Source organism: Nelumbo lutea, chromosome 7 (genome assembly GCF_056320005.1).
Source record: "Nelumbo lutea isolate HS-2025 chromosome 7, American lotus-T2T, whole genome shotgun sequence".
NCBI lineage: Eukaryota > Viridiplantae > Streptophyta > Magnoliopsida > Proteales > Nelumbonaceae > Nelumbo > Nelumbo lutea.
In genome coordinates, this window is record NC_142690.1 from 21,711,319 (window position 1) to 21,739,201 (window position 27,883).

The 27,883-nt window shown below is 37.4% G+C and overlaps 1 protein-coding gene across 1 annotated transcript; it reads right to left on the reverse strand.

Annotated features, from left to right (window-relative positions):
* Window positions 1-1,346: 1,346 nt before the first annotated feature.
* Window positions 1,347-8,766, reverse strand: LOC148845598 (histone-lysine N-methyltransferase, H3 lysine-9 specific SUVH1-like). Its single transcript, XM_088955313.1, has 3 exons — window positions 8,610-8,766; window positions 5,705-8,244; window positions 1,347-1,743 (listed from the first exon to the last, which is right to left on the reverse strand). The coding sequence occupies exon 2, from the start codon at window positions 7,980-7,982 to the stop codon at window positions 5,766-5,768; it is 2,217 nt and encodes a 738-aa protein (XP_088811439.1). The 5' UTR covers window positions 7,983-8,244; window positions 8,610-8,766; the 3' UTR covers window positions 1,347-1,743; window positions 5,705-5,765.
* Between the last annotated feature and the right edge of the window lie 19,117 nt (window positions 8,767-27,883).

The window sequence follows — 27,883 nt, forward strand, 5'->3', positions numbered from 1 at the left end:
GTTTAAATGTCTTATATGATGATTTGCTTACGCAAGGCACTCCTGAATCATCACACCTCCCACAGACTGCAACGCAGAGTCCAGACTTTTATGAGACCAGCTTCAGTCATGGCAAATCTATGCCCACAACGTTCTAACTTCTAACGGCCTTTCCCAACCTTGCATTGGATATCTTCCCATGATATAAAGCATATAAAGCATATAAACATGGAGATATTCTCAATGCAAGGCAGTAAAAGCTTCGGCTTTTATGTCAAAGTGCGAGATTATCATGGATTTTGAGACTTACAGTGAATATGCCGAGGTGTGAATTGTGATCAGTTGGATTTGTTGTTGAAGAGAAAATTAGTTATCAACACATTCGGGTGTCCAGATGTGAGATCGCATTACCTACGACCAGTCGCAGAACAATTCAGCAGCCCAAGTGAAAACGGACACATACCCTTCGCAATTAATTCAACATATCGCATCAGTTGATTTTTTTTTTTTTTTTTTAATTTCTAAGGGTAGTGGTCGCTCGCGAGATCGGCTTCTATCAGGGCAAATCTGTGCCCACACCATTCTAACAGAATTTTGTTAAGCATCTGCTCGAATGGGCTTTGCTCTGAATGAAGCCGATCACATCGCCCTGAATTGTTCTGCGACTAAGATCAGAGGTAATATTGGAACGCAAGTTTCGCTTAGAGAATGTCTTTCAGGTGTCAAGATGGAAACTGGAAGGCTTCAGAAAGCAAAACCATTTCAGACAATTGGCTGAGAATAACCTTCTTGAGCTGCTTATCAGAATCAGATTCAGAATAAACATGATTCAGGATCATATGTAAGCCATTTTAATTCTTTGAGAATTATCAGTTCCCAAAGCAAAAATTTAAGGACACCATCATAAGTTCATAGTCATCTCCATAGAAAGAAAATATACTTCTATTCAAAGTTGCAGTGATTATTATAATCAGAAAAGCACTCATGAACATGGGTCACAGAGTACAACTGATGAACCTCTCCAACTGCCTCCAGCCTGAAAAGTCATATTGCCTTGGAAAATCTTTGTACATTTGCCATATCTTGAACCAAAATAAGGGCCCAGAGATCAAATTCTCAACAAGATTAAGTCACATTCTGTGGCTTTAACCAGTAAAGCAGTCAGTAGGTTAAAACTTCAAACCATTCTCTTGAAGGACGTAATTTGATAATGAATGACCCAGGGGCCTATCATTTGTATCGTTTGGACTTGTACACCAATTGGACAACAAAAACATCACTGCTCTGATATTGCCCCAGATGCCTAGTTCTGACATCTATTCTATTGTGAATAATAAACAACAGTCCTAGCTTTGAAGATTCTCGCATGTCAAAACAACATTGACAGTTACATTATTTTAACATATCCATTCTCCTAATATTCCGAATGATCAAGGTGATCTTCCCATGTATGAATTACAAGAGTTTCCACTAAAGAACCATGGATAACATTTTGCTTCTATTCTCGCAAAATGGATGGAGATGAAAAAAGATTTAACTAAATTAAGGCTGCCTCATAAAATCTGAAACATTAGCACTTTAAAACCTGTGTATTTCACACCTGAATAGGGAACCTTTAGCATGTCCTATATGACATGCACTATATGCTATAAGCATAAATGGCAAAATTTGGTGTATCCCCCCCTACCTCTGTACAACCAAAATCCAGTGTTTTGAGATGACATTTTCTTCTCATGAACTCCATGCACTCACCTCCAAAAGAAACTGAGAAAGAAGATAAAAGAGCATGTGAGAATGCCAGTTTCACAAGCTTAACTTTAAACCATATTAAAAGCATGTGTATTGTGAAACAAAACATATGTTGGTTAAGACTAAAGAAAAGAGAAGCTCCAATGACTGAATGAACATGACAAAAAAAGAGTATTATAACCATGCTTTTCCTCTCCTTCCTATTTTTTCCCTTTTTAGATGTGTGAGCTTCATGTTTCTTAGGGAGAGACTGGTCAACAATACCTTCGCCTCATTGTTTCTTTTGCTACCCTAAGTTAAAATTGTAGGCCATATAGCATGTAATTGTGCATTGGCTACAAAACATGGGAGTACTGTTGCAGTGTTACAGTTGCATCGTTACTGAGGATACTGCTCATAGGACAACTGTTAGTTCAATTGAGGTTCTAATATGCAGGTTTGGGAGGGCTGAAGCACAGCAGATTCTGGCTTTCAGAGGTGGGCCCTTCGTGGACATCTATAAGCCATGTTTGGTGGAAAATCCCATGAGCTAGAATCAGCTGTCAGTCACTCATTTTAAGGGCTGTCCACTTCAGCCTCTTTGAATAGCTTATCAGGAGCTCTTCAAAGAAGCTGAACCAGGTCCTGATAATTAAGGATCCACTTCAGCCTCTTTGAATAGCTTATCAGGAGCTCCTCAAAGAAGCTGAACCAGGCCCTGATAATTAAGGATGAGCATTGTCGAGAAAAAAAAAAAAACAAAAACAAAAAACAAAACCAAACTGAAAATTTCAGTTTTGGTTTTTCTGGTTCGGTAAATTTGGTCTTTGGAAACTTTGGTTTCAGTTTTGGTTTTCAAAATTGGAAATTCAGTTAACCAAAAACACAGAATTAACCTAATTTCATTGTATATATATATATATACACACACACACCAAAAATTCAGTTTTATTTGGTTTTCATTTTTTCAATTTTGGTTTTGTTCAGTTTAGTTTTTAACCGAATGCTAAATGCTCACCCCTACAGATAATCAAAGTTTATGGGGTTTGGCTGATATTATAATGCTGTCAATATAGTGAGAAGATTAATAGTCATCTGGTCTCTTTATGCAATGCATAGTTGTCAAGGCGACACCTTGGTCTTCTTCTTCTTCTTCTTTTCCTATAACAAAAATAGGGGTTCAGCCCCTATATTTTTGAATTTTCTTTCAGTTCTTTTTCTTCTCATAAATATGTTGATTTTCTAGACAAACATGAAATTTATAATTTCCTTATGAAAATTATGGATAGTTATTATAGAAAGTTGGTTATGGAACCTAGGGAACTACCCTAGGATATGTGATTTTTACTTAAAAAAACCCATCGCCTAGGCAACTAGGCAACAAGGCGCCCCCCTGTCGCCTAGCCTCGCCTTGGCGCCTTGAAAACTATGATGCAATGTATCAAATAATTAATTCCTGGATACTGACTAAACCTTTTTTAAGAATTTGTGCTAAAAATAAGACAATAATGCAATTTCGTACATATAATTTACGTTTTAAATATGCAACATGCAGAAATGGAGAGGGAGAGGGAGGCAGAGGGATGGTCAACCAAACTGGAGCACAAAAGGAATACTTTGTTCATGGATTAAATACAGGATCATATGTAGAGAAAGTGGCCGAGAATAACCTTATCGAGGTTCTTATCAGAATCAGATTCATAAAAACATGATACAGGTTTACATACAAATAGAAGCCATTTAGAAGCTTATTATGGGTATTGACTAGTCCTTTTTTAAGAATTTGCGCTAAAAATGAGATAATAATGCAATCTCATACATATAATATATGCTAATTATTAAATTACAAGTGCTGGTAATAGGGGTATTTTAGTCTTTTTGCATGTTTTTCTTTGTTATTTGGTTGTTTTTCTATTTCAGGGGTAATACTGTAACTTCAGTTATATTTTAATTAAAGAAAAGTGGGGCAGGAGTTTGAGACAAGTCCTGCTCAAACTCAGATTGCTTTGAGCCCTCGTTTTTCAACCTCTCCAACTTCAATCTGAACTGAATCAGCACTATTACTAGGGCTTTTAGCTCCCTATTTATTTTGTTCTTGTTCTGTTAACATTAGTAAAGATAGTAAATATGCAACATGTACATGTGTCATGCTAGAGAGAAAAAGAGGGAGAGGGAGAGGGAGAGGGAGGGAAGGAGGGAGATGGTCAATCAAACTGGCATGCAATAGGAATAGTTTGTTCATGGATTAAATGCTGGATGAAATGTAGAGAAAGTGGCTGAGAGTAACCCTCTTGAGGTGATTCCAAGATTCAGAATAAGTTTACAAACAAATAGAAGCTATTTAGAAGCTTACCATGCCTCTTTGGTCATAAACATGATGCTTATGCCCAACTAAAAAAGCAAATCCAGGTGAAGAAACAAGGATTGCAAGTTCAGAGGCATGTTCAAATTGATGCTGAAATCCTTGGGCTGGGGAAGAGAATGAAGACGGGGTGTGAAACTCCACGGCATTGTGGCTGTGGACAACAATCGAGGTTGAAGTTATTGATAAAAAAACACTATTACCCAATGTTTGTCCCAGCTTTCTGGATCTTGGGAGGGTGGAAAGGATGAACCTAATATTTGTTCTCCACCATAAAGTGGCCACTCTCAAATATGAAATTGCATCCTCGTGCTCATCATCCCAAGACAAATATTACACCAAGAAATAGACCCAATTGTATTTAGTGTGTATTCAAAAGGCAATTCTCAAGCCATTGCATTGATTGGGAAACAGAAGTGGAGGTTGTACATGCTGATTTGGATTACAAGTGAACCCTTGAATGATTTAGCAGAAATAAATTGAGAAAGACTAACAATGATTTAAACATTACACTTTAGGTAAGGTATTCTCTCTATTAAATCCTTTCTAGCTGACCTCCTTGCATTTTCTCTGAATTTGTAGTTTTAAAAGTGATTTGTTACAAGTTGAATGGTCTAGAAGAGCTAGGGGCGCACCAAAATGGACATGAATTGAAGTAGTGAGGAATTATTTCAAAGCACATAATTTAACAATGAATATGGCACTGAATAGAGGCACAAAAGTTGGTGGAACATGCAGCCAACTCCAAATGATTGGAACAAGGTTTAGTTGAGTTGAGTTATAAAACTTTAACATTTCAAAACCTTAGTATGCCCCAATGCCTATATTTATTCATGTTTTATGATATGATTACAAAATGAGAACATTTATGCCAAAAATCCAGTGAGAGTTATACATCAGTCTAGCATAAGAGAGGATAGGATAACAGAACTTAAAATTTGATTGCATACAGCTCTAGGGAGAGGGAATGCAAAAAATTTGTACCTCTATCATGTCACAAAATAAGAACCACAATACATCAGTAGCTGCAAATTGGGTCTACAGATCAGAAAATAGGCTGGCAGATGGGTTGGAAAAAATAAGGGGTGAAAAGAGAGAAAATGGTCTGGTGTGGGGGGATACTCCATGATGTAAAAATACAATGACAAGGCCATCTCAATCTCAGGGATGACTGTCCTTTGTAGGCTGGCAGATGGGTTGGAAAAAACAAGGGTGAAAAGAGAGAACATGTTCTGGTGTGGGGGGATACTCCATGATGTAAAAATACAATGACAAGGCCATCTCAATCTCAGGGATGACTGTCCTTTGTACATTGTTTGTTCTGATTTAATAAAATTTTATTCTTTTCCTGATCAAAAAATTAGAAAATTCTGTTCCATAGGAGATATGACTGACTTTATAGCCTAATTCACAAAATTAATCAACCCCCACAGTTTCTGAGCATACAGCTTAAAACCGTCACTTTTATAGATTAGAAAAATTGAACAAATTACATAAACTATAACCTACTGGAACAATCAATAAAAGAAAAGTAAAACAAAGAGTATGAACAGCATAGAATGCAAAATACTTGATAAGAAAATATTAAGAAAAAAAAAAGATATTCAGTATGTTCGTAACAAAGTAATTCCTAACCTTTGCCGAAGACCATGCTGAACAACTCTGTTTTTGTCTAGTTATTTGTGTCTCTTAACCACTAACCAAAATATGATCTGCAGTTTAAAGATCCACAGAAACATTTTTTCTTCCTGTGGTACGAACTTTGGGTTCCGCTTATCCCATAGTCATATGTCAACTCTGTCATGGGAGGAATATGTCTGATTGCATAGAATGCAATGTGAATATGTGATTCTTTTTTGTGCTCTTGCAAGACTGGCTGCCAAAAGACATTAGGGGAACAACTGTGGTTCATAAAACGAGCCACATTCCCAAAATTCTTTGCAGTTATCATAACAGACGGTGGGGGTTTGCTGGTTTCTTTTGAGTCTCCAAGAACTTCTCCTAGTAACTCAGGTACATAATTCCATTTCAACGGGTTGTCGTAAGTGCGAGAGGAATCAAATATATACTCATCTTGTTCTTCTTCCTCACTGTCCTCCTCTACTTTTATATAATCAATGACTTCTCCTGCATATTCACAAATAAATGTACCTGCACGGATGGGATCCCAAGACCTGAGACCCCAACCTTTATCCTTTGTCTTAAACACCTCCAGGTGAACTTTTAAACCAGTCTGGGACACTCGATCTCTGCATTGAGTATAGCATGGGCAAGAGGGGCCACACTCATATATCAAGGGTTTCCGCATCACAAGAACACCATTTCCAGTATAGGGAAGATCGCCTCCATTCTTTTGAATGCAAGAGCAATTGGAATCACCTGGTTGGCACCCACCATGGCAATTACAGCCAAGAGAAGGTTCAGCTGAGCTGACTGGTTTTGAATGTTTCAGGGTAGGGAAATAAGTGAAATAAGCAGGGCCTTTCTCCTCATCAACATCATTTACAAGGGAAACAGGTAAATTTTCCATCCCTGAGGTCAGGTCAGGCAAGATAACACCAGCCCTAGTTGTGATATTCTCCTTCCATTGTTGAATAGATTTCCATATTGAAAATGCAGCAGGCTGCCCCGGTAGCCTTACCAATTTATATTTGAAAACGTTGTAGCCTGACTTCCCTTTCTCCATCCAAGATTCCTGGATCTTATAGAGACCATCATAGACATAGACCTTCCCTGTTGGGCTCCCTATATCCTTCATACCTCGAATAACTCTTACCTCATTAGCCCGACGCAAACTTTTCTCCAAAGCAAGGTTACCCCTTTCAAGCTTCTGATCAACTGCTTGTTTACTTTTCTTGTTAAAGTTTCCACCTTGGCCACTGTAAACCAACATATCTGGATCATCCACATCATCCTCATATGCTCCTGATGAAACAATGCTTACAGCCACAGGTTCTTCTTCTTGGTCATACCTGAGACTCATGTAGTCAATTCCAGCCATACACGGAGCATGCAATCCCACCAAGCACATCTCCATCCTGAAAAAGTAAACATCTCCAATCTCAACTCCAGGAACAGCTCCAATTCTCTTCCTTGTATTTGCACGGAGCCCATTGTTTAACATGATTGTCCCAGCTCTCAGATCTGCACGCTTAATTGTCCCAGAGGTTGGCTCCCTTGCATCTTCAATTTGAGCAATCCTTCGCCTGATGGCATCAAATGTCATGAGAATATGTCCAAGTGACTCCCTATCACCATCACCCGTTGAGGATAACCTCACCCCTTGGCTTTCCCTCACTCTTTTGTTTGACTTGGTCTTCTGCTTCTCAGCACTGCTGGTAGCTTCCACATCTGTGATTTGAACATTGCAGCTACTAATATTATGGGCGGGGCGCTTCTGGTTATCACTGCACCCATCTTCTTCCATTGCTGACCTAACAGACTCACTCTTGTTTGCTGCTTGTGGTTGTGACTGTGCACCAGCTTCCTGGTGCCTGGAGCTCTTTTTTGATGACCCTACATTACCATTTGAAGTTCCTACAAACTGAGGCGGTTGGGGAGGAGCAGGTGGCCTAAACAAAGGCACTGGAGTGGTTGGAGTTTGTGCCGGATGACCGAATCCAAAAACACCAGCTTGAGTGGTTGCACCACTCGGTGTCTGTGTGTGCTGTTCTGGTGGTCTTTGAGGATCTGTAGGGATGAAAAAGGGGTAAAATGCAGTGAACCCGGGAGGAAAGGGACCAAATGGGGGTGCATAGACAAAAGGAGGAGCTTGGGGAACAGTGAATGTGGTGAATCCATGCGGAGTTGGGAAAACGGGAGCCAAACAACGCAAAGGCCTTACATTCAGGACTCTAGACTTATCCTCAGCACCTGAATGTGAAACTGAATCTGGACTAGGACCTCGTTCCATTGAGGTCCCTCTGAATCAAAAGAACTAACTGAAAATCAACCAATAGTCCCCAATGGAAAACCTGAGGGGCTTCCTCTACCTTTTCCCCCCCTTTGCTTTTGCTTCTACTAGTATAACTACTGAATCACAGAATCTAATACCCATAGAACAACATTGTCTCAGTCACTATTTCTGCCCTTCATATCAACATGCAAGGCAGAAATGTCAAATACCTCAAAACAACAAAGCATGTTACAGATAAGGCTCGCAAATTTCCAGCAATCTGTCAAAGATGGGAAAAACCCAGAACAAATTAGAGATTCAGAGAAAGAATACAAAGAAATAGCCCTAAAATAAGTACAAAGATGCCGCACAAAATCAACAGAAAAACTGTTCAGGCACGACCAGAAACCGGCACAGTCCGCAGAAAGCAAGCTCTAAAGACAGATCAAACAAAAACAGCAATTCGAGAAGCCAAGAAACAGTAGTGGGAAACGAAGATCTCGACAAAATGAAAAACGATAAACAACAAAAAAACTGATCTTTCCGAGATGTTTAGCAGATCAGAATCCGCGACAACCTGATGCATCAACAGCTCCACCTCCAAAAACCCAGAAAGTTAACAGAGAGATTAGAGCGAGAAACTACCTTCTCGAGATTTGCAGATTTAGGGTTTCAAAGACAAATGCGTTGAATTTACGAACACTTCCGCCTCAAATCAAAACTTTACTCTCTCTCTCTCTCTCTCTCCCCTCTGTGCTCTGTCTCCGCTCGATGCGTCTTTTGCTTTTCCTCTGGGTTCAATTTTTCAATTCGTTAATGTTTTGTTTTTATTTGGCCACGACGCACAGATGTCCTACATTCCGACAAGTGGCGAATTCTGTGGACTCAAAAGCGATTCTCAGCCGTCCGATCCTGTCTACCATATGTACTTGACAAGAGAAATGGTAAAGGTGTTTTCGGGGCCCACACCAACCCAATGACATGATAGAGTGATGGGAAATGGCCATGCGCGACCCCCAAAAGCCACTCTTCGTTGCCACGTGGCCCGCGTTGAAACAAAACTCACTTGAACCGAGCCAGAATGGATGCTCCTGTACGAATCCTCTTCGTACTGTATTAATCACCACTTGACACGTCGCCCTGATTGATGGGTCCCTTGTCTACGAAGCTGACGTGGGCTATCTTGATTTGTCGATTTTCACGAGTTGAACTGTAGATGATTTTGGAATCTAGATGGGTCCGCCCACTGGACTCTGGACTCTGCCTCCGTTCATACAATGTGACGAAATTATTGGCGGGGTGATCCGGCGGGAGCGGTTACGGGTGAGGAAGCCCTGAGAGCGAGGACGTGTCGATCGTTCATTGACTGGGGAACTTCAGTCAGTGCAAGGCCCGTTCGATCAGCCTTTACATCCTTGCATCGGGAATACCGAGATATTTGCTATGCAAGGCAATGATGGCTGTTCGAATGGGCTTTGCACTTACTAAATCCGGTTTCAGAAATAAGAAATTGTTTAGTCAACGAGTGATGGAGAAGGTAACAAAGCAAGCTCACACTGTTTCCGCGATGTGAGCGCCGCTTATATATGAATATGATTAGTGTGGTTCTTGTCTCGTTGTCTCAACTCTTTAGCCTGAAACAACCCGACCGGATCGGAAGATTGGTTCATTCGGACCACTAGCCGGTTTAAAATGGATCAGCTACATGTTGACAAATTAAGAAACATGCAGACCGTTAATTTGTAGGTGTGAATTCTTCTATCCCAGTACAATCCGTCTATTCTCATAAACTGTTTGGTTGAAACAGGAATCTGAATGAGATTTCATTTCTTCATTCCCTCAAATAGGAGAATAAAGTTCCACCAGAAATAGGAATAGAATTTCAATTTCAGTTGGAATCGAAACAATCCATGCCATTCCAATTCCAGACCCCAATTCCCGCAAACCAAGTAAAATCTTAGCTTGACCATTGGCATAATCAACTAGTATTATTTTTAGTAAATTGCAAGTTAGTACTCAGTAATTTGGGATGGTCTTATTTTAATACTTCAATGTTTGAAAAAGTGTCAATTTAGTCCAATACTGTGAACGGATGTTATGGTGGATAGTAAAATTATCAAATTGCCCTTTGTTAGTATGAACATCAATCAAATACATTTGACAAAATCGTTGAAACCTCTCTCTTTCTCAAAGGAAGGCTTTCTCCCTGACTCCCTCTTCTCAGGAGGCCAAAAATGGAAATAAGGGCATCTCCATTAGGTATCTTCTCAGCATTGCTGCTCTCATGGCCTCTTATTTTACATCGAAGCAGTTGAGTCGTTCTCGTTCCAAGATAACTTCGTCAAAGATATAAATAAAAAGAAACCATAGAGTTAATCTTTGATTTCATGATTTAAAGAAGCCAAATTATAAGTTGCTATTTCATTAAACAAGCTTATCATTCTTCCAAACAAAGCGGTACAGATTTGGGTGGTTCAACATGAAGCTCAAGTTGGTGGGAAGCGATTTGCTGATATGGAGTACAGGTTGTTTCTTCAAAGTTGTTCCGGTCATTTCCACTAAAAAGTCTCACTTTTTCATTTATTGAACTATTAGGAGATATTTGATTTGATGGGTCAATGTATGCTCGTCAGTGGCAGAGTCAGACTGATCAGTTTAAGTCAGAATTTTGTAGCTTCAGTACAGGAGATGAATCCCAACGGTGAAGTGATGCCAAATTCATGTACAGGATGCGCTTTATAGAGGAATGGCTACTAATAAACTATGGTAAGTTATCATTCAAAATTCTACTTAACCCATTTTCTCTATAGAAGTGTTCAAATCCAGAAAGGGATGAAGTAGATTTTGAGCTACTGGGGAACAAAAAAGGGCCCGACAGCCAAAAGAACGGGGTTGGATGGCATGTGATGAGGCAAAGCCTATCAGAAAAGTGTCGATCCATAGACGAGTTGTATACCTACTCTCTTCACGAGCTCAATCTTTTATTGAATGGGGCACCCCAAGAAAATTTGCCTTGCTAAGTGAAGTTCATAGCATAAGGTGGAAGAAGAAGCAGAAGAAGAAGGAGGTAGACTAGTAGTGGGTTTGGACTTCTTCATTGTTACTGTAGTTCAATCTTGAGGAAAATGATTATGAAAGGGTAATTTTGGGATTTTGAAATATTATAAATGACACATGACATCGTGTGCATCAAATAATTGATGAAATGTTGATAAGTAAACTATAGTGGCAATTTTTTGGAAGTTTAGGTATTGCAGTGGCATGTTTCAAGAGTTCATATACTAAAGTTTAGGTTCTCTTTCATGAAACAAATTTCAATAATTAACGTATCGATATGTAAAAGTATGAGTGGGAAAAATTTGGCTGTTGGGGGCCAACAACCGATGCTGTTCAAAACATTCTTGAAAATGCCACGTTACCATGAAAGTGGGGTAAAAGAGTAATTGCCTCTACTTTCTTTTGACCAAAAAGATAGACATGGGCATGAATGGGTTAATGTGTTTAGCCCAAAAACGCTCTCAACAGCATAGGCTGTTTGGCCCCCAATAGCTAGCCAAAGATATCCCATTTGAGAGAGTATAAGAATTTGTGTGATGAGAGTGAGTGAAGGTAAGGGTATTTATAAGAGTTAGAATTAATTCAATTGATTAAAATATCCTTAAAAATTAGTTGTTTTATAGTTGTTGGAATGGGTATTTTGATCTTTCAAAAATGTATTTCATCGCTTTACCAAGATGCCCTGAACTAGTTATTATATATCTATCGGAGAGCATTATTATCATTTTTCCTCTCCAAAATCAAAATAAACAAATGCCTTCAAACTAGTTGTTTATAGTTATTTGTGGGGGTATTTATGTAAATCCCCAAAATGTAAAAACTAGCCATTGGTGAGGGTCCTAAATGATTATATTTGAAGCATGGTTATCCATGTGACGTGCTGTATCGACCTGCTAAGAAGGCCGTGTCATGCCATGCTGAGCCCACTTTGTACTTTCGTGTTGTGCCTGTCTATGAGCCTCAAAACCCAAGCTTGGCACGACCCATATCTTGTCCGGCCATGCCGGCCCACGGATGGCTTGTCCCACTTTACAACTCTAGAGCTTGCCATGCAATTTGCACGCACCTTAGGATCGATCAAATTCTAAAATATTCTCTCAAGGAAGTTTACTTAATTAGTTATGCTAGTTCAATATTTAGTGGGAACATGAGAGAATCTAACACTAGTGAATGCAGTTTACCTGATTTGGCCACATGTCACCATCTCAGGCATAATAGAAATTTTATTGCGCGCATCACACTCATTTGTTTATTTGCCTTACGCCTGCGTCTCGAAACGATGTGAATAAAGTGTAAATGAATGTATTTTTTGTCCATATTAATGTAAAATTGGGTTAATTTTGTATTGACAAATTTATTTTCTTACCAAAAGACTTTTAATTGTAATGAATGCAAACATGAATCTCAATATAAAAATATACATTTTTTAACATAACCACTTCGAATGCAAATTTCATTCTTTTTTTATAAAATTACCTCTCAAGTGTAAATATGCCTTGAAAATTGTGTTTTCTATCATTGTCAATACCAAGGTTTTGAAAACCAACCCAGAAACAGAACCGGTCAAGAGACCATTTTTTGGGTCATTGGTTCAACAATCTGGGTCGAACGGTTAAACCCTAATGTCATAAATAAATTAAAAAAATAAAAATAGCATACAAATTAAATAAAATACAGAAAAAAACACAGAAATTACAGAAAAAACATCTAAATATAAAAACAATAAAATACAGAAAACATAGAAAAATTCCAAAAATACAGGAAAAAAAACACAACAAAATGCAAAAAAATACAGAAAAAAAATATTGTAACATGTAAACTGCTGTCCAGAAAAGCGGTTCTCTGACCTTTTCAACGGTTTTTTAAGAAACCCGGGTTTTAATTTAACTGGAACCGGAAACTTGATCAGTTTTCAGTCTTTTTGATTTGACCGTCCAATCTGATCCGATTTTAAAAACATTGGTCAATACATATGCTTTCTTATCAAACGCCAACAAACCTGAACCAGAATACTATGCACTAAACCGGCATTTGCACCCTATTTGCACCATTTCCAAACACAGTCTCGCAATTGTTTGCATGCTATGGGTCTCAAGTGCAGTAGCCTCATATGCCTGTACGTGATCCGTAGGGTATTTTAGTAAGTCAACAGCATTGGGCATGTTTATAGTCTTGAGACACGGATGTTTATTTTGGGATAAGGTTGCTTAGTTATTTTCATGCGAGAAAACTAAAAATCCTTATGACTTGGTTTGAAAGGAGTATAAATACAAATATGTACAAAATAATATAAAATACAAGGTTTTGCACTCTATATATTTCTATTTGTACTCTTTTCAAACTGAGCCTATAGACTTAATTTGGAAGAACAAATACATATAAAATAATACAAAATATAAAATTTTATGTTCTAATACTCTTTCCAAACCGAACCTAAGGATTTTGATGTATTCCACGTTAACGTCACATCAGAAAAAATGGTGTGCCAAGAAACAAGAAACAGACATGTTTGGGACCGATTTCCTTAAGTTCACTAAAAGTACTCAAAGGATAGAGAGACCAAAGGGGAACACAAAGGAATTAAAAGGAAATAAGATGCAGATTAACAATGACAATTAAAAAGTATTCAACTAGATTTGGGTCCTAATTTCTGTTCCCGACTCATTAACTAAAGTTTGCCTTTGTTACTGACCAACAAATTGAAGAAAAATCTTTGGGTCATTGCACTGTCTTCACACTGTTCACAGGAGAACTTTTATTGCCACATCCAGCCGTTTCAACATACAAATTTTTGTGGCCAAAGTACTAACTATTAAGTCAACCAGATGATGTTAATTGTGCATCAAAGTATAATTTTCATTCAATTCACAGGTTACAACTTACAAATTAGAAGAAAATACAAGACTAAACAGCCATGGTGGGCATTGGTCCAACTACATGCATTAGAAACAGGACATAAACAATTTCTAAGAAGCCACTAAAAAAATAATTTAGGGTCCATTTGGTTCGCAGTTGGAATTGGAACCAGAATTCTTCGAAATTTAAATCGGAATGGTCTATTTCCATTAACTGTTTGGTTTAGACAGAAATGAAAATGGAAAATGGAATCAGTAGGAATGAGAATTCATTCCCAAGAAAAGGGGGAGGGAATCTAGTAGGATTGGGAATGAGATTCCGATTCCACCCAACTAAACAGTTGGAACCAAAATAGTCCATTTCGATTCCATTCCAGACACCTATTCCCTAAACCAAACAAGGCCTTAATCCTAGGGCAGAATTATATCTATAGCCACAAAGCCATTTCTAAGAAAGAAAAAGATAAGTTGCATGTATCTATATTTACTTTATAAAGCCAACAAATATGCCTATGGCAGAATTCGTATGGGACATAAAACTGATTCAATCCCTACTCTGGGTTATTCATGAATTAAACCATACATCTCTCAAAATTCTTCACTAGTTGAGCACTCAAGAAGAAGCGGATCACACAATTAGCAACAAGAAAAGTGACTTCATGCAAACTGAGACTGGCAAATCTGTTATGTGTAACATGATCCTTTACTTCATGTCTTCAATCTTACATCTCTTAATTGAAATCAAAGGCGAAAATATAAAAATAAAATATTAAAAAATATATATCAGATGTTCTACATGATTACTGTATGTCTGTATCCTAACAAAAACATGGTTAAATCCTGACAAAAACAAAAATCGAACCATAAAGCCGAGAATAGTGGGAAATATCAACTCTCCTGGAATGGAATTTTATGTACTCTGCTAATTTATTACAATCCAGCATTATCTCATGAAAAAGATGGAACATTTTTAAAGTGAAATTTTTAAGGAAAAAGATAAAATCAAATGAACTGTAGCCAGAAAATAAAAGCAGAAAGAAAGGAACCCAACAATTAATCCAACACCTAGAAACTGGAAAAAAATATATTTCAAATAAATCAAGCACACAATTAACTGCTTGGAATTGACCCACTAATCACAAATTCAAACAAAAATATATTTCAAACACCTAGAAACGGGTTGTTTGTTTTTTTTTATTTAATTTTTTAATTGGGAACCGTCCAGGCAACTAGTTCCGTTTTACCTCAATCCCGGTCCTTGGCCAAAAACCATTGAATCAGTTAATGACCCATTGACCTGAGTGATCGAACTATCAACCCGTTGACCCGCTCAATGGTTTTTGGTCTTTTTTTTTTTGTTGTCAGAACGGGTCGTCCGTTCAAACCAGATGGTTGAACCGTTGACCCAAAAATCGGTGGCCAGAGCAGTTTCATTTCGGGTCGTATGAGTCACATGCTCGAATGAAATAACATCATGGTTTTTAAAACTGGCCCGAAGACCGAACCTGTCAAGGGTCCAATTACCGGGTGGAACGATTGGCCCGTTCTAACAAAAAAATAAAAAAATAAAAAACAGTCAAAACCATTCGAATAATTTAATATATAGTTATTAACAATATTTATAATAACTATTATATATATATATATATTGATATAATTAGATAATTATATATAATAGATTGCTCTCACGTGGGTTCATGAAAGAAGAAACAAATTTAGGTGGTCTAATATCAAGACTTGGACAAGAAGATTTAGTCCATCTAAAAAGATGTAGGGAATATTTATTAGTTTCTATTCAAACTGGATTGCAGTCCAATTTGTTATTGCAAAGACTCTCCCATCAGTTATATAACTGTGTATTTAGTTACAGACTTACAGTCCAAGAAATCATAACAAGGTTGCTCACGGTGTAGCCAGATTTGCTCTCTCTTGTACTCGAACAATTTCTTGGTCCTCCTTCAGTAGTAGATTCATTAATTGCACATAAGATCTCGAATGAGAAGAAAAACAGTAAAACATCGTACGGTCATTCGAAAAATAAAACTTTTATTTCGGTCCAACTCGATTCTAAGACTTAATTCCTATTAGCTTTTTAAGTTCTACATTCTGTCTTTCTATATTATGGAGTCCCACCCTTCTAGCTAGGTTAAGAAGGGACCTTTGGATCTAATGCAACAATGGGTGCATCACGAGAATATTGATTGTTCCAATTATTATATTATATTATTTGATCTGTTTCTTTCATTGAGTACTATCTATTACTGTTACTTATTTGTTACTTGTTACTGAGAAATGGTACCGGAAGAGCTTTGAAGCTCACCCATGAATTTTAATAAATATATACCATCTGATTGATTAAAAAGTTTATGATACCGATTGATCGGTTGTAAGTTTTTTTTGATATAATGTTTTTATGGTATCATGGCCTGGAGTTATTTGGATTTTGTTTAGTTCTTGTCATTTTCTCTTTCTAAATTGTAATGAGACTATAATAGTAAGTTTTTAGTCTAGGTTCCCCCCTTTTGTGATCAGTTTTGAATTATTAATTGAAAATTGAATGGCATATCCTTGTATTGGCACAATTAATTGCATCTTTGTTTAACTTTGTCTTGAGTTGCGAAAAACAATTAAACCCTAAATTAACTACTAAAATGGTGTTTAGGCTCAGCCATCACTTGTTAATTACAAGACACCTAATGGCTGAGAATTGCTTGTCTAAGTGCAAACCAAATCAAGCATTTGAAAATAGCTTAAATGCCGAGATCAAGAAAGTGAGCAACCCTTCTCTTGGCAATTTGGCTTGGCTACACCAAGTACCCTAAGTACCTGATGTTATGATGCAAGATTTAATTGGTCACGTGAGCTTCATGAAGGAATTTTTTTTTCTATTTCTCTTCCCCTCTTCCCCTCTTCCTCTCTAGGGGTGGAGCTATGATTTTTTTATTGAGGGGGATCAAATCGTAATAAACATGGATAGGGAGGCCAAAAGATAAGAAACATGTATAAGAAGGGCAAAATATATGTGGGATTTAAATAGCTACTATGAGGATTTTCAAGGCATGGGGGGGCATGGCTCCCCTCTGCCACCCCTAGCTCCGTCCCTGTCTCTCTCCTTTCCTCTCTCTTATTTGTAGTAATTTCCCTCCCAAGAACTCTCAAGAATTGTTCTTGACTCTGCAATTCTCCTAAATTCTTGAACCCCAATTCCCAAGAATTGGTATCAATTGGTATTAGAGCCTATGATTCTTGGCTTGTGCAATGGAAAATGCAACCTGATCCCAAACTAACATGAGAAAGATTGAAGAAACCCTGAAGAATTTAATCAAGGAGGTAGGTTCCTTGACAACAAGGCAAGAACAGCAAGAACAATTGCATGGGAAGACTATGGCAGAGCTCAAGGATCTCATAATTGGTCTTTAGATTCAGAAAAAACACTGCTACTACTCCAGTTTCAAGCCACATCTCAGGACTCGCCAAATTCTTAGGTGAATTCTGCCAATTATCAATTTCACATTAGAATTTCTAGAGTTGAACTTCCCAAGTTCAATGGAGAAGATTTAAGGGGATGGTTGTATAAATGTGACCAGTTGTTCCTGATTGGTGAGACACCTATTGCTGATGCCAAAGTGAGATTAGCTTCCATTCATTTGGAAGGAAAAGGAAAAGCTTTGCAATGGCATCAAGCTTATATCAAATCTAGGTTTACGTAGGCACTACCTAGTTGGAATGACTATGTTAATGCTTTAATTGCTAGGTTTGGTTGTGTGTATGATGACCCTATATCTGAGTTGATGAATTTGAAACAACACGGTACCGTGCAAGAGTATCAAGATACCTTTGATTCAATTTTGACCCGTGTGAGCTTAACAGAGGAAGACACTATCAGTTGTTTTCTAACTGGCTTGAGAGAGGACATTCAATTGCATGTCTGTAAGAATGTTCCAACCCGAGACATGGCAACATGCAACCTTCTTGGCAAAATTGTAGGAAGCTACTATTGTTGCGCAAAATAAGAGAGCTAAATTTTCACAAAGACTATCTCCATTATTACCTAACCCTTCCCTTTCAAAACCAGACTCAAGCTTTGCCAATGTAATCCATAAATCAACCACGCCCATCCACAACCTTGCAGCCAATCCACTCACCAACAAGAAACCCACCTTACTTGATAAACCCCACAAAACTATTACCGTTGCTGAAATGAATGAGAGAAGGTCTAAAGGGTTATGCTATTTCTATGATGAGGCATTTGTTCTTGGTCATAAATGCAAACAAAAGAGGCAACAATTATTCTTTATTGAGGTACAGGGAGATGAAGAGGGCAACACTGAAGAAGAGTCAGAGGATGACATTGATATACCACAGATTTCAGTGCATGCCTTGGCTGGATCCCAGGCATTTCAAACTATGAAGGTTACTAGCTACTACAATGCTAAACCACTGCACATTCTTATAGATAGTGGGAGCACTCATAATTTCTTGGATGTACAAGGTATCTACTATGGGACCTCTTTCTGTGGCAGTACTGATGGGAGTAGGATGTCTAGTACTACTATATGCAAAGATTTTTGTTGGAAAATCCAAAACACTAGCTTCAAAGCTGACATGATGTTGACTCCATTAAGGGGGCGACATGGTTCTTGGAATTCAATGGCTCTCTACAATGGGCCCTATAGTTTGGGATTTTCAATAGCTCAAAATGGAATTATCCATTAATGGCAAAAGGTATGTTCTACGGGGTTCTTCTTCTATCCTCAAAACTGCTAACAACAAGCATTTTGGCAAGCTATTACAGTCTCCTCAGATATCTATTTTGCAGCTCTGCATTTTGCAAGTGGAAGAAAATCCTTTACCAGCAGCATTCTTTTCATTGCACACATCCCCAACAATGAGGTACCTCCTTCTATCTCTCAATTGTTGAATGAATACCAAGACATTTTTTTATGAACCTCAGTCCTTACCCCCTTATAGACCTCCTTTTGACCATAGGATACCCCTAAATGAAGGCACCACTCCTGTAAACAAGAGACCATATAGATATCCCTTGGTTCAAAAACCCAAGAAATGGTGGATTCTGGGGTCATCCAACCAAGCAACAGTCCTTTTGCATCTATAGTTGTTTTGGTTAGCAAAAAAGATGGAAGTTGGAGGCTTTGTGTGGATTATAGAGAATTGAACAAAAATACCATCAAGGATAAATTTCCAATCCCTATTGTAGAAGAGCTTTTTGATGAATTGGGGGGATCCAAGATTTACTTAAAAAATAAACTTAGATCTGGATATTATCAAATTAGAATGCACTGGAAGATATACATAAAGCTTCTTTCAAAACCCATTTGGGCCATTATGAATTTGTGGTGATGCCTTTTGCGCTCACTAATGCACCCTCAACCTTCTAGAGTTTAATGAATTCTGTGTTCCAACCACATTTGAGGAAGTTTGTACTAATGTTATTTGATGACATCTTAGTTTATAGTGCTGATTTGGACCAACATCTCATACATCTCAAAGTTGTTTTCACTATTATGAGAAATAACTCTCTTTTTGCCAAAAGAAGAAAAATGTTCTTTTGGAATTGATCAGATTGAATACTTGGGCATTACATTTCAGCTGAAGGGGTTTCAACTGATCCCAAAAAGATTAAAACAGTCAAACAATGGCCTAGGCCTACAACCATTAAGCAACTTAGGGGTTTTCTTGGCCTTACTGACCATTATAGAAAGTTTTTGTAGAACTATGGAAAAATCAGTGAACCTTTGATTGATCTACTAAAAAAAGATGGGTTCCAGTAGAATGAAGCAACAACAAAACAATAGCATTTAAACAACTCAAAACTGCCATGATATCAACTCTTGTCTTAGCATTACCTGACTTCTCCAAGTCATTTCTTATAGAAACAGATGCATTAGGCTATGGTGTAGGAGCGATTCTTATGCAAGATGGACATCCTATCGCTTATATTAGCAAGGTCTTAGCTCCTAAACACATGGCCTTGTTAGTATATGAAATAGAACTACTTGTCATAGTGTATGCAGTCAACAAATGGAGACCTTTTCAACAATTCTGGTTAGCAAAGCTTTTGGGGTATCATTACGAGATCATCTACAAGCAAGGGAAAGAGAATGTAGCTATTGATGCCCTTTTTAGAGTACAAGGAACTAATATGATGCTTATGGCTTTATCCACTATTTGTATTGATCTATATCTACAAACCAAGATAGTTGGAAGTAAGATCCCAAGTTACAAAACTTATTTCCCGGTTACAAGGTGACTTGCATTTTCATCCTAGTTACTCTTTGAAATCTAATCAGCTCAGAAAGAAGGGCAAATTGGTTATTGGTAGCTATCCAACACTAAGGCTCAAACTTCTAACCTATTTCCATGCCTCTCCAAATGGTGGACACTTTGGTATAGAAGCCGCTACTAAAAGACTGTCTACATTATTCTATTGGAAGGGGCTTAGGAAAGATGTTAAACACTTTGTTAGATAGTGTGATGTTTGCCAGAGATGCAAATATGATAACACTGCTTCACATGGCCTTCTACAACCTTTACCAATTCCTCAAACGGTGTGGACAAACATTTTCATGGATTTTATCAAGGAGGGCCTTCCTAAATCCCATAGTAAGGATGTCATCATGGTAGTTATTGATCGTTTAAGCAAATATGCTCATTTCTTGGCTTTGTCACACCCATACACAACGATAGGGGTGTCAATGGTATTCGAAAATCCGATTTTGAATTCAATATTCGACATAATCGAATTGAATTCGGATAATTTGAATATCTAATTGGCCGAATTCGGATATCCTATTCATACCGAATAGTTAATCGGATTCGAATTCGGATATGACCTGATTTGATTTGATAAATATCCGAATTCGATCGATTATTTAATTCTTGTATATAATATATAAAATATTTTATATAATTTATATATATAACAATTAAGTTATATAAATAATTTATACATTTATATACTTTATATTAATAAAATATTTATTAATTATCTAAAATTATTAATTAATCAAATTCAAATTGAATATTTAATCGGATTCGGACAAATATTTATTTTCAATTTTTGTCGAACATCGAGTCAAATTCGGATATTAGATTTTTTAATCGGGTTCGAATTCAGATATTGCTTGATCCAATTCGAATTTGATCCGTTCACACCCCTCTTTAGGTCAAGCATTCATGGATCATATTTTTAAACTTCATGGAATGCCTCAAAGCATAGTTAGTGATAGAGACACCATATTCCTAAAAAAATTTTGGCAAGAGTTGTTTACTATCCAAGGAGTTGATTTGAAGTTTTCTTCTTCCTATCACCCATAGACAGATGGTCAATCAGAAGTTTTAAACAAGTGTTTGGAGACTTACTTGAGATATATGTGTTCAGATGTACTTTATGAATGGGCTTAGTGGTTACCTATAGCAGAATGGTGGCACAACACTACCTTTCATGCATACAGCAACCCAAACCACCCCATATGAAATACTTTATGGCCAACCCCCGCCTCTCCATTTACCATGTCTCCTTGGTGAATCTATTGTGGAAGTGGTTGATAGGAGTTTACAACAAAGGAAAACTCTCATTCAATTGCTAATAAGCATAGGAGTGATCGTTAGTTTAGTATTGGAGATTAGGTATACCTTAAACTTCAACCTTATCAGCAATTTTTTGTGGTAGCTAGACCAACTCCTAAGTTTGCTCCTAAGTACTATGGTCCTGATAAGATTCTAGACAAAGTGGGTGCAGTAGCTAGACCTGTTCATGGGCCGGGTTGGGCTTTGTACATGTATCAATAAAATACACTCAGGCCTGAGCCCGACCCCGGTTAGACCATCGGGCCTAAGTCTTGAGCCCAAGCCTGACCCTCATATAAAGCCTAAAGTGTTTTATTTATATTAAAAACCTTTAAAACTCAAAAATAATAAACATTTCACTATTACTTAGAAAAAAAAGAGAAGAAGAACAAAGAAAAAATATTGTATATATATTTTTATTATTTAATATATAGTATTAAGTCGGGTTCAGGCTGAGCTTTTTTGAGAAAACCCGAGCCTAACTCGAAAAAAGTTAGGCCTGAACCCAAGCCCGCGGGCCTAAAATTATGACGAAGCCCGACTTAATGGCAGGCCGAGCCAGCCCGTCGGGCTACCCGGCCCATAAACAGGTCTAGCAGTAGCCTATAAGCTGGAGCTCCCTTCTCAAGCTAAAATTCGCCCCATTTTCCATGTATCTCAATTGAAAAGATGCATTGATGCTCCAACCATTCAGCACCATCTACCTCCTTTCATGACTACACATGTATCTTTTGAGATAGGAGTATGGCTAGAAGGGGTAATAAGGCGGCTACATAGTTGTTGATCAAATGGAAAGGACTACTTAAAAACTCCACCTGGAATATTTCTTAAACATCTCCAATAAATATCCACAATTCAACCCTTGAGGAGAAGGGTACTTTGGAGGGGGATGGATTGATGCAAGATTTAATTGGCCACGTGAGCTTCATGAAGGAATGATAGTTATAAGTTGGTTACAGGTGTTGGCAGCTATAACAACTTGTATAAAATCTGATGTAAACACCAAATGGAAAATATATTCACACCAGAATTTTCGTTCTCTTTTTCCCTTCCTCTCTCTTATTCATAGTAATTTCCCTCCTAAGAACTCTCGAGAACTGTTATTGACTCCACAATTCTCCTGAATTCTTGAACCCCAATTCCCAATAATTGGTATCACGTTACAATGTATCATCCATGAACGGCTAAATAAAATTGCTTATGAGTTTGATCCTATTACAAGATAGAAATTTAATGACATGAAAACCAAGCACTATAGCAAAGAGAACACTGATCTCTGCAACGGGGTCGTGAGCAAATTAAATGCAATTATCTTGTCTGAAAGTTAGAGAGGGTCTAGAGGGAGGGAAGAATATGAAATGGGATTCAGGAAAATGGTCTTCGGTCCAATGGAAAGAGAAGGGATTATTGCGAAGGAAAGAAAGGGCATGAAGGAGAGAATAGGGTTTGGGTTTTGGTTTCATGAGAGAAAGGAAACTATTTCTTTTTGTTGTTTGTTTTGAACATTTGTCAATAAAAATTGAAAAACACAACTCTAAACGCTTAATTGATTTATAGTGAGTCAAAAGTTTATCTATGTTTAATCTATCTCACATCCGGTAGGGGTAATAACATTTAAGGGTTTGAACTTTCAAGTGTGACACTTGATGGTGTACAATCCGGTCAATCCTAGCTGGCAATTGCGTGGTTCCTGAAAGGTACTTGAGATGGAGAAGATGAAGGATCCTCGGGGGCTTACCCGGCGGGAACACTCCGATGCTTAAGTTAGAGTTCTGTGAAAGACGCAAAGAGAGGAAGAAAGCTAAGAGTGCAGATAGCGCAAGTATCAGGAAGTTACCTCTGTTCTTGTGGATCGGGCTACTTATAATAAAACTCTGTTAAATCAGGCCCAGTAGCCTCTGACAGGGCAGGTATAACCGCCATTGTCATCTTGTCGCAGCCGTTACAGTCAGGGCTGAGGTGGCACGCGCGGGGCCGTCGCTGTAGGGTACGTACCTGTCAGATGTACGACACCTTCCAGGGGTGGCGCGTACAACGCTGTCTGACGAAAGACGTGGGTGCAGTCTCCAGGTTTTTCAGGTACAGCGATTGGGCAGGAGACCTTCCTGCGATATGCCGAACTGCTCTTTCGCGAGCTACCCTGTACCGAGCTATCTTGTGAATGGAGAGCTGCCCGTGGCAAGCTACACCGAGCTGTCCGACCCGATGTGTCTTTACCTCGGGGTATCTAGAGGCGGATCGGGGTGTTCCTGTTTGGGAGTGGCCTAAAATCCACTAAGAGGAGCTCGGGCATTAGGAAAGGTTAGGGGACCCTGAGCTCGGAGGTAGTTCGGAGTGCCTTAGCCTTGGGGAGGAGGTGCGGGCCAGGCGGCTCTTGGCGAGTAGCCTAATCCACCGAGATGCCAGGCTGAACTCGGAGAGCCATTCCTACCAAGTTGCGGTTGTGCTTGCTGTGCTGTCACGTTAAGTCATCACTTGAGCAAGGTCATGCCCATGTGTACCCGTGCTATGAGGACGGGCCAAATCACCCTCCATCAACACTCATTAATCATAAGAAGAGGGCAAAATGACCAAATTCACTCGGTAAAGTATGTAGTCTTCTTGCAATTGGATCCATCATCTTCCTCTGATCAAAGGGTAGCCAAACATTGCTCATCTGCTCTATACTCTTTCAATCTCAGGCAAAAAAAGTGAGGATAGGCAGTTTGAAAATTTTACCATTGACCGTAACATTTGTCAACGGTGCTAGAGTGCAAAACCTTGTATATATTCTATATTATTTTGTATGTATTGCATTTGCACCTTTTCCAAATTGAGCTCAAGTGTTATACTTGAAAATTCAGGCCCCCAACGGAGTGTTTTTTTTTTTTTTTTCTGTTTCGATTTTGAGAGGGGGGGAAAACCTATGTTCTTTTTTTTTCATATTTATGTGGGGATCAAGGAAACTTTATTTTTTTGGGTAAGTGATACCCATCTCGTAAGTGGGTAAATAACTTTCCCATCAGGGGGGAAAGTTGTCAATACTTAAATGGACAAGAATGCCCCTTTTAATAATGAATTTTTATGGATAAAATGATTATTGCCTTATTTACCTGCTAAATAAAAAAATATGGGTAAATGCACTTACGCAGATAAGTAACTTACTGAAAAGCAACGGGAGCCTAAGTGTTACTACCCCAAAATACAGAGTATTGGTCTGTATTTTACTCAAATAGTCTTTATTACTTTAGCTCAGTTTGGTGGGAGTACAAATACATATATGTACAATATAAAACCTTGTATGTTATATTTCTAAACCTTCTATTTACACTGTACATATTTTGTATTTGTACACTTTCCGCAATCTTAGGCTCGGTTTGGAAGGAGTACAAATACAAATATATACAGTACAAATACATACAAAACAATGCAAAATACAAGGTTTGCACTCTACATATTTGTATTCATATCCCTTCTAAATATAAACACTCTTTCCAAATTGAGACTTAACAATTTAACCAGACAATTAACCAGAACTTTCTTTTCTCTTTGGTTCGAGTCTAATAAAACATTGATCCAAATGTTGTAAGAACTGCACAGTAGAGAGAGGACTCAAAATCAATGTTGTAGAATTTAGGGTTTGGACCCCACCCAAACCAAAATCAATTTGGATGGATTGGATGGACCAACAAGACATTGAATTGAACCATCTAGTCCAGACTTAATGGTCCAAAATATTTATTGGATTGGATTGTACCTGGTCCATCCGTAATAAATTCATATTGGATTGGGTTGGATTGAACAAATATCTGGTCCATTCATAGAAGATAAAAATATAAGTGTCAATAGAACAGATTTGGATTAGAATTAATTTAAATTAAAACAAATTTGAACAGATTAAATAGTCCAGACATTAAATTGAACCAGTCCAAAATGATCTAAAATATTGATTGAATTATATTGGACCTGCTCAACTCACATTTAACTGGATCTGATTGGACCAAATCCAGTCCAATTGATACCCCTAGTAAAATTACACCAGACGGTTGAACCGGTAACCCAAAATCTCAAATACTTTTTTTTTTTTTTTTTGGATTTCGGTTAAATAATGGTTTTGAACGGATTCACTGCCTAATTAACTGGTACGTAAAACGATAACCCGGTGAGCAATATTCCGGTTTAATGTCCGATCTTAGTCAGAAATTTGGGAACTTCAATGGGAATAGCCATTTCCCAATACATGGTGGGATACGGTTATCAAAGATTCCCTGCCACCACTCTCTAAATCAAAGAGAAAGCTGTAAAGCATATGGTCTTCTTTCTATCAGTCAAGGAACCGTTAGCTGCTAGTTAGTAGTTGGATTCCATCGAAGAAGTGGCTGTGAAGCATAGTCTTCTTGCCATCAGTCAAAGGTAGATTTAATTATGTTTCAGTATTTCTTCTAGATGGGTTCCATCACTTGGAATCTGACTCATTAAATATTCTGAAATAATGGAGCTGTTGATGTTGATGGCAAATTATTATGCTTAAACAGCTGAAGAAATGTTGTTCAAGAAAGCCAAAGCCCCAAGGGAGTAGGGAAGCACCGAAGTATAGAAGTAACTGTGAAGCATAGTCTTCTTGCTATCAGTAGTCAAGGAATTGAAAGAGATGTGTCTCTCTCTCTCTCTATATATTTCTGCTAGTTGGATTCCATCACTTGGAATTTGACTCAAATTATATATATATTCCGAAGTAGCTAAGAGTTGTTGATGACAAATTGTGCTAAACAGCTGAAGAAATGTTGGTCAAGTAAACCCTTAATTAGACAAGAAAACTAAACTGACTCACTTTCTATAATGAACTGTTCATTATGATTTTATTTATAGATTAGAGTTAGGTGTTGGATAGCTTCTTGAACAAGAAAAGAAAATAAAAGACCAACTCTGATTTCCTTTAAATGGTGATGCACTCAGCTTTCAATATTTTTTATTAAGGTTGCATTTGGAAACGATGCAAATATGTAGTGTAAAATGATTCATATAAGTTATAAAATTGGGTTAGTTTTGCATTGACAAATTTATCTTCTTACCTTCTTACCAAATAGATTTTTAGTTTTGCATATGCTTTTTTTTTTATCAAAAGTTCACTTGAATGCAAATTTACTTCTTTTTTATTGATGTACTTTATTATCAATATAAATATGCATTGATCTATCATTTGTCAATACAAAAATGTAATACTGCCAAATACATGAAAAAATGAACCAGAATACAAATTTACCCTGAACCGAGATTTACACTCTATTTGCATCATTTCTAAACGCACCCTAAATAATGTATCCCACCATCCTTAATGCAACGTTGCCCTTGAGACAAACAGCCATCTTAATTAATAATTAAATCAAAGCTCTACTTACACTTGTACAGTTAGATGCATGGTGCTGTCTACCTTTATTAGGGCCTCTAATTGAACTGTCAACCATAATTGATAGCAATATTAATTTTAACCTATAATTTGACAATAACCCTATTTATTTGTTCAACTGATTACAACCATTTTACAACATTTAAAACTTCGGATAATCTACCCCATCTTCTTGATATTTAAAAACTTAAAATATAAAAAATGAGTATTAATTATATCGATATACACCGATATCCAACTTTAGGTATTGCGCATATCAACATTCTAATCCTTGATTATTGACACGTTTAGACATCAAAATAAGATGATATTACAAGTATAAATTTGTATCTATATATATAATTGATTCAAAATAACAATACAAAGTTTGGTTCAGGCCTATTGGGTCTGCTCAACCCAATTGACTGAATTAAATTTGCATTTGTTGGTAGGTTTTACATCGCCATCTATATATAGCTTGATTCTCAATCTTATTGCCGGTTGAAGACTATGTTGGTATCCATTAAAGTTTCAGTATTAATGAAAGCTTGTCCAAGGAGGAAGAAAGCTATGTAAGCACGTAGTATTTTTCTATGTGCTTCTATCAATGTGCAATTAATATCTTTCAATTAGATAATGCAGGGTCAGGTACCTATGTTGGTATCCATTATATTTATTTTATTTACTTGATGATCATTTACCCACTTTGAGTTTTGGATATATTATTTCTTTTTCTTTTTTCTTTTTTTTTTTTTTGGTGAAAGGACAATATGATTCTAAGACGCTAAATTCCTTTTATAGTACAGGAAGAAAGAATATAAAGAGGCATCATTTTTCTTTATTTTTGCTATTTCCATTTGATAAACTATTAAAACACATAAAATGGGTTTCTGTTTAGTAGGCAAAACCTTATAAATAAGGAAATTATAGTGCAAGGAACTTTATGCACCTTTTGTTACATTTTCTTGAGCTGCTTTCACTGAGCCACTTTTAAAAAGCTACAAATGTCGATTTGGAAGCAACGTCTTCCAGCTTTATATGAGCTGAGGTAA